Here is a 7,840-nt window from a genome sequence, read left to right as displayed (position 1 = left end):
AGTACAAATCGGCAATTTCATACTTTAACCCCTATTATATATATACATCTACATAAATACATCAGTAAATGTATTTATTACGTCACACCATTTGTTTGGTACTTCTTTAATTAAAATATATGAAAATTAGCGTGGAAACGGATATGTGTTTATCTTGCGTTCTTGAAGTTATGGAAAGCAACTACAAAATGCTCTACATTGTCATTATATTTTGCATAATAAAGTTTATCGTGTGCATTTTTACAATACCTACATTCTAAAAATGACTGCTTTCCTAGGTAACTTAATTGTGATACAAAAAAATCTTTTCCAATTTCAACTGTATAGGTATTTATACCAACTAAAACGTTAATTCCTTATTAATATTTTTTGAATGTTACCTCTCATCAAAATAGCAGTAAGTACAATTTATTAGATCATTTCCTTGGCTTCTTCTTTAATTGAAGAATTGAAAAATTATTGTGGTAATGAATTTATATCTCTATCCTGCATTGCAGGATGTTATGGACTGCATCTTCTAAATGTTAAACAATGTCACTATAGGTGGCATAATGATTTTATATCGCAAATATTTTTTCGATCTCACGGTTATTTCTTGAAATTTCAGGTAGAAGATTTCAGTTTACGCGTATCTGCCGTGCTCAAAGCTCAAGGTATAAAGCGAGGAGACACAGTTGGTGTTCTCATGAGTAACATTCCTGAAATGCCTGCTACTTGGTTGGGGACTGCTCGCATTGGTGGTATATCGCCGCTGATCAACACCAATCAAACTGGCAACGCTTTGTTACATTCCATTAACATTGCCAAGTGCGATGCTCTCATTTACGGAAGCGAATATGAGAATGGTGGGTAATTGTAATTTGACTTATATAATATAACAATAATTATAGCTCCTTCTTACATGGCCTTCTTATCTAGTTATGTGATAAGAGCAGTACTTAATTATATCAACTTTGGTGTTAAACATGATAAATAATCCGGATTTGACTTAACGAGATTTAACCAAGAACATACGTCTTTCTTAGAAGTGATTCATAACTTTACTTATACCCGAGGAACATACAAATGACAATAAAATATTTATTTCAGCAATACAAGAAGTGAAGAAAGAATTCAACCCTGCTATTAAACTATTCAAATATACTCGCCGTCCACTAAACACGTTGCCCAACCACGTGCAAGTCGTTAACACTCCGGATGATTTCGCTTCTATGCTAGAAACTACCCCACCTGGCAAATGGTTCCTATCAGATAGTGAAGGATTTAATGGCAAGCTGACCTACATTTATACTTCTGGAACTACTGGATTGCCGAAAGCTGCTGTGATATCTCCTTCTAGGTAATTGTTCTTGTATTTTTTCCTTACGCGCAAATCTTTAATACGATGTACATACGTATCAAAGATTGTAAATCTTGTATAAGCGTCTACAATATATATATTGTTCAGTACCGTAAAGAAAAAAGTGATATCCAGATGCTATTTGTCCAATTTATACGTTACTAGACACTCTTCAAAAGAGACTAGTACCGATATACGCACGCACGCACGCATGCACGCACGCACGCACGCACTCACACATTGCCTACAAGTCTTGAAAATTTTTATGTAAACAAGTCAGAGCAAAATTTATACTTATACCAATCATTTAGTACTTAACGTATCTTTCTGTTTTGTTACAGAATGTGCTTCATGGCATCCGGAGTTCAATATCTCGGTTTCCTCAATACCAGTGACATTATATACTGCCCCATGCCGTTGTACCATTCCGCTGGGGGCTGCGTTACCGTTGGACAAGCCTTCATTTTCGGCTGTACTGTCGTCATAAGGACAAAGTTTTCTGCTTCTGCTTATTTTCCTGATTGCATCAAGTACAAAGCCACGGTAAGTTTTAAACTCAGTCTGAGTAATATTTTTTTTTAGTTTTAGAACATTATCTCATTAATTGTTATGCTATATTCTATTTAAAATGCTATTTTGTTTTATTCAGGTCGGCCATTATATTGGAGAGATGTGTCGATATATCTTGGCGACCCCACCGTCACCAACTGATAAGCAACATACAGTACGAACTGTATACGGCAACGGAATGAGACCTATTGTACGTACATTCGAGGCTTTTTGTTCGATAATTAAATATATGATTAAGACTAAACGAGAACACACGCACGAACGAACGCACGCAAGCTCGCACATGTACACACACTGGTAGCATCATAACTTAATTTAATTAAGTATATATTTAAAAAAGTCCTTGTGTGTTTTTTATGTATTGTAATTAATTTTGAATGAACTCAAATCCATACCCTACATTACTTTACCTAAACAATAATAGAATTGACGAGACATTCACTTCCAGATTTGGACAGATTTCGTCAAACGTTTCAACATCAAGAGGGTAGTTGAATTCTATGGCGCAACGGAAGGAAATGCAAACATCGGTAAGAATGGTTTTTGTTATTGAACAATCTATTACAAAATTATGATATAATTCAAAGTCAAAGTCAAAGCCAAAGTATTTATTGCTTTCATGTGTTACAAATGATCTTAAAGCTAAAGTAGTATCAACATGACCCTGTTAGGGCGCCGCAATTTAACCATATGTACTTAAACAATATCTTTTCTTTTCTAAATTAAAAAAAAAAACATTATCTAAAGTTACTTTTAAAGACTAGATTATAAATCAAATTAACAGCAAGTAAATTGAAAATATATAGCTGACATTTCACAAATTTCTTCCTCTCAGTAGGTGCAAATGGGATTAAATTTTTACAATCATTCTTCAAAATATTGTTTCAAGCTATAGTAACATTTTTCTATTAAATGAGCCTTGAGTTGCTTGATGAATAAATTATATTTAGTTTGTGATGAAATCTCCTTTGGAATTTTGTTGTAAACTTTAATGGCCATTACATAGGGTCCTTGATTATACATTTGTAATTTCGACCTAGGTAGTGCCAATCTATTTTTATACCTGAGGTTCAATGGTCGGGTGTACGTGTCCTTTACTTCAGTAAAATATTGATAATTTTTTTTAACAAATTTACACATTTCTAAAATGTATAAAGACGGTATTGTCAGAATTTTTAATTTTATGAAGTACGGTTTACAACTTTCCTTCGGGTCGATATTCACTAGTATTCTAATACATTTTTTCTGTAAAATGAATAACTTCAAGGCATCTGTGCTATTTCCCCACAAGATGATACCATAGCTCATCCAAGCATGAGCATAAGCATAGTAGGTTGTTTTTGCTGTACTTGTGTCGGTGGTTTTCTTTAATTGTAATAATGCATATGTAAATCTACTGAGTTTGCTTGATATATTTTGTACGTGTTGTTTCCAATTTAGATTTGTGTCGATATTTATCCCTAGCAAATTAAACTTATTTACTGTTTCTATCGGAATATTGTTGATTTGAAAATTTATATGTAACGGAGTCTTCTGGTGTGGTCTAAATTGTTTTATTTTGGTTTTTGTGTAATTTATAACTAGGTTGTGATCCGTAAGCCAGCTATTTATATCGTTAAGAATATTATTTATGCGTTCGCTTACATCTGATTCTATTGAACATGGAAAAACCACCGACAAGTCGTCTGCAAATAAAATGTTTGTGAGTTGAGGTGTTTGTGATAAAATGTTCAAGACCTTGGGTAAATCATTAATATATAGCAGGAATAATATACACCCGATCACACTTCCTTATGGCATAGATTGGGTCACTTCCACCCTTTGCGAGCGCACGCTAGATATGACACCAAAGGTGAGGTCGTGGTGTTCTACCTCCACATACTGAAAGCAATTTGTAAGGTATGATTTGAACCACTTATATGCCGTCCCTCTTATACCAATGCCATAAAGCTTTTGCAGCAATATTTTATGAGATACCCTGTCATATGCCTTACTCATGTCTAGGAGGACACCGATTGCATATTGTTTATCATTTACAATGTCTAGTATTCTCTGGATGTATTTATAAACAGCTAATGTCGTTGATCTATTTTTTCTAAACCCATGCTGGCTCTCATCTAATATGTTGTATTTTTCACAGAAAGAATAGAGCCTTTGTGACATTGCTGTTTCAAATATTTTCGCAAAGGTTGGAAGAAGTGCTATAGGTCGATAGTTATTTAAATCCGTAGGGTCACCCTGTTTATATTTCGGCTTGACAATAGATATTTTTAGTAAGCTGGAACCGTGCCTTCGGAAAATGATTGATTAATTAAAAATACAAGTGGATTTACCAGTTCATTTGCACAATTTTTTATTAGTGTTGGCGGCATTTCATCTAAACCAAAGCTTATTTTGTTCTTAAGATTACGAATAATTTTGTATACTTCTATTGGTTCTACAGGCCAGATGAACACAGAATTCTGGACCGGAATGACTACTGGTCGTCCGATTAACGCAGAATTTTGGCTACATGTATTAAGATCTTTTATACTTCCTACTGATACAAAGTAGTTATTGAATGTGTTCGACACACAGATAGGATCTACTAATAAATTTTTAAGGACTTTTAATTTTATATTTTTTCTAGGTGGCTTTAGAATTTTATTCGTTTTTTCTCTTACTATGTACCACATAGCTTTAGTTTTATTATCGGAATCTTCAATTTTCCGTATATAACTTAATTTTTTAGATTGTAATACAGTGGTTTTTAGTAATTTTTCATATCTTTTGTAATATTTTTTTATAATAGGGTATTCTGTTTGCTTACATGATACTTTAATACCCGGTGTTAACCACGATTTCTTATTTTTATTTTTTATTTTAATCTTTTTCAAAGGAATACTAAAGTGTAATATTTGTTGAAGTGTCTCTGAGTAACTTTTTTTTTGAAAAATTTGTTGAAAGTCTCTGTTTAACCGCCACAAATATTTATTTAGAGCGATGCCGCTCTGGGGTTACGTCAGCATTGCGTCTTCAACTGCAATCGCGTTGTACTATTATTTCAACGGACTGAGTGCCACACCAGCTGTTCCGTCGACGCGCGCTGTTTCAACGTTTTGTGTGGCATGTAGTTTTGATAGTACAAAGCAGTTGCGACGACGCAACGTCCGTGTGGCATCTCCCTTACATGTGTTTAAAATCGTCATTTTTTTATTACAGTGAATGTGGACAATAAGACTGGATCCATAGGATTCATATCGAGAATTATACCAGCGATATATCCCATTGCCATAATAAAAGTAGATCCTGTAACTGGCGAACCTGTTAGAAATAAACACGGACTATGTGAGGTACGTCAGCTTAGAAATAAATACATCTCTATCTCTAACATCGAAGAAACAATTGTTTGTGAATTCGTTTTGATTTTCTTGAAATATATGATGAACCGATTTCTAAACTTTCACTCATTTATATTTCGTAAACCGCTTCTTTAAGATACATATTGATTTAGGTAGATGTAGTAGGTACGTATTAAATTTTTATCAGTTGACTTCGTCAGTAGCTCACAAGTATACATAACAATGGCAATATTTCTCAGGAAAGTTTACACCGTATTTGATAAACATTCAAACAATAGAACATTATTATAATTTCATTTCGTTAACACTTATTTTATTACGTAAGCACCAATTTCTTTGAAATCAATTATTGTAGCAACATACTTCTAATGAAAGCCGATATGAGATGTATCATCATCAGTCTATCGCAGTCCACTTGAACATAGACCTCTCCCAAAATGGAGCCATTTTGCCCGGTCCTCAGCTTATCGCAGATCGTCCACATGATGATATCTAAACTTAGAGTTTACATTATAGTTTAGTTTGTTTGGTAAATATGAAAAAGTGGCACAGCTCGCCATTTTTGCTTAGACGAAATCAAAACTGGTTTTATAAATCTCAGCCCTATAGTGTAGGCACAATAGTATACTATATTAGTGAGTGTTCACACCACGTTCACACCACGTTCACACCGTAGCAACTAAAGGGCAACTTCGGCAAATTTCTAACATGACCGCGAGTCACTGATGCACAATTTTTGGATTTGTTTTCATTTCTATGAAAAGTACTCAGCCATGGAAGCCTATGTATTAGTCATGCATTATTCAATATTCTTATGAACTTTTATTAAATATTGATTGCTTTTAGCTGGCAAAACCAAACGAGCCAGGAGTGTTCATCGGAAAGATACAGCCCAATAACCCATCAAGGGCCTTCCTCGGTTATGTTGACAAAGAGGCTTCTGAGAAAAAAATAGTCAGAAACGTCTTAAGTCATGGAGATTCTGCTTTCATTTCAGGTAAATTAAAGAAATTGATTATGTTATCTTTCATACTTGTCCATTGCATAATGATAAATATAAGCTACGCAATTTCAACGTCATTCATGAAATGCTAAAGTTTATTACATCCAGGTAGTTTGGATAAATATTTCTCATCGTAACAACGGACTTAAAAAAAAATAATCAAAACAATTATGTCCTGAACTAACAAATAACATGACACTCCGGATATAACCCAACCGAAATGCCTTATAAAACCCAAAACATTAAATTATTAAATATTTCCATCATTTTCAGGTGATATTATAATATCTGATGACCTAGGTTACCTGTACTTTAAAGACAGAACTGGTGACACCTTCCGCTGGAGAGGAGAAAATGTCAGTACCACCGAAGTTGAGTCAGCGATATCCAAATGCGCTGATCAGAGAGACGCCGTTGTTTATGGTGTGGAGGTATAGTTTTATAGGTATTTCTTTTTATAATAGTGAAGGTATTTTAGAAATAGGAACTTAAAATAGTTTAATTGACGATCTGAGCGTCGTAATATATAGGTAAATGATAACATCTACTATTCGTAGTAATCAATATATTCTTTGTACCTATATCAACCAAAATGTAAGTAGTGTATGTACCATAGTAATGGAATGGAAATTTAAGATGCGGTTTAAACTTCTCCTTGATTTCTTAAAAATATCTAACATTTATTTTTTCAAACTTAGATCCCGAACGTAGAAGGTCGTGCGGGTATGTGTGGCATCATAGACACAGACGGCTCTCTAGATCTGGACAAATTGAACAAAGCAATCGCGAAAGACCTGCCTAAATACGCAAGGCCGATTTTCTTCAGGGTAATGACCAGTTTAGACATGACTGGTAAGTAACGTACACAACCTTTTTTTTTTTACGCTTTATTTATCAAGGGTGAGGAAGCGGACCGGTTAGCCTTTGCGGCGGTTAGAAGGATTTTTTCGATGTGAAGTCCCAGGAAAAAGGAATCTGGTACAAAACCATGCAGAGTGAACATCCTCGTGTCCCTTGGTTTGACCATGTTAAGTTAAGCAGGGGTCAAATTGTCAGCGCGCATAGGCTTCGATCCGGACACGTTCCAATAAACAAATTTTTGTATTTGATGCGGAGGGTGAACTCACCGAATTGCAAAGTGTGTGGGATTCCTGAGGATGTACATCATTTGCATATGGAGTGTGTTCGTACGGAGCCTATCAGCGCGCGGTTATTTGCACAGGTAGGTTTCCGTACAGTTAATGTTGGGTGCTTTCAGTCTGTTTTGTCGTATATGTAGTTGGCTCCGACAAAACAGTCGTAAATTTTGTATACATGTTTGGTTAGGTAGTATTTTGATTTATTTGTCTGGATTTTATTAAGGGTTTTCTTGAGGTACTGTTTTTCTAATTGGGCTGACATGTTCAATAACGTGCAGTACCACGTATTAGACGTATATATATATACACACACACACACACACACACACACACACACACACACACACACACACACACACACACACACACACACACACACACACACACACACACACACACACATATATATATATATATATATATATATATATATATATATATATATATA

General features: G+C 34.6%; 1 protein-coding gene across 4 annotated transcripts in view; it reads left to right on the top strand.

Moving 5' to 3' along the window:
- LOC113234326 (long-chain fatty acid transport protein 4-like) overlaps nt 1–7,840 on the top strand; it is a 15,473-nt gene that overhangs the window by 6,219 nt on the left and 1,414 nt on the right. For 3 of the 4 annotated variants that reach the window (XM_026469642.1, XM_026469628.1, XM_026469647.1), the window contains exons 3-11: nt 608–845; nt 1,090–1,339; nt 1,681–1,882; nt 1,989–2,099; nt 2,358–2,439; nt 5,111–5,241; nt 6,097–6,247; nt 6,527–6,684; nt 6,952–7,105. In XM_026469642.1, the coding sequence (XP_026325427.1) occupies nt 686–845; nt 1,090–1,339; nt 1,681–1,882; nt 1,989–2,099; nt 2,358–2,439; nt 5,111–5,241; nt 6,097–6,247; nt 6,527–6,684; nt 6,952–7,105 (1,399 nt within the window). In that variant the 5' untranslated portion in view covers nt 608–685. Of the gene's footprint in view, nt 1–607; nt 846–1,089; nt 1,340–1,680; nt 1,883–1,988; nt 2,100–2,357; nt 2,440–5,110; nt 5,242–6,096; nt 6,248–6,526; nt 6,699–6,951; nt 7,106–7,840 lie in introns of those variants that run through there. The other variant, XM_026469633.1, reaches the window with a different exon arrangement.

This window comes from Hyposmocoma kahamanoa, unplaced genomic scaffold (assembly GCF_003589595.1).
Source record: "Hyposmocoma kahamanoa isolate Upper Pololo Valley unplaced genomic scaffold, ASM358959v1 102, whole genome shotgun sequence".
NCBI lineage: Eukaryota > Metazoa > Arthropoda > Insecta > Lepidoptera > Cosmopterigidae > Hyposmocoma > Hyposmocoma kahamanoa.
Note: the sequence above shows the minus strand (reverse complement) of the source record. Positions and strands in the feature narration are given on the sequence as shown.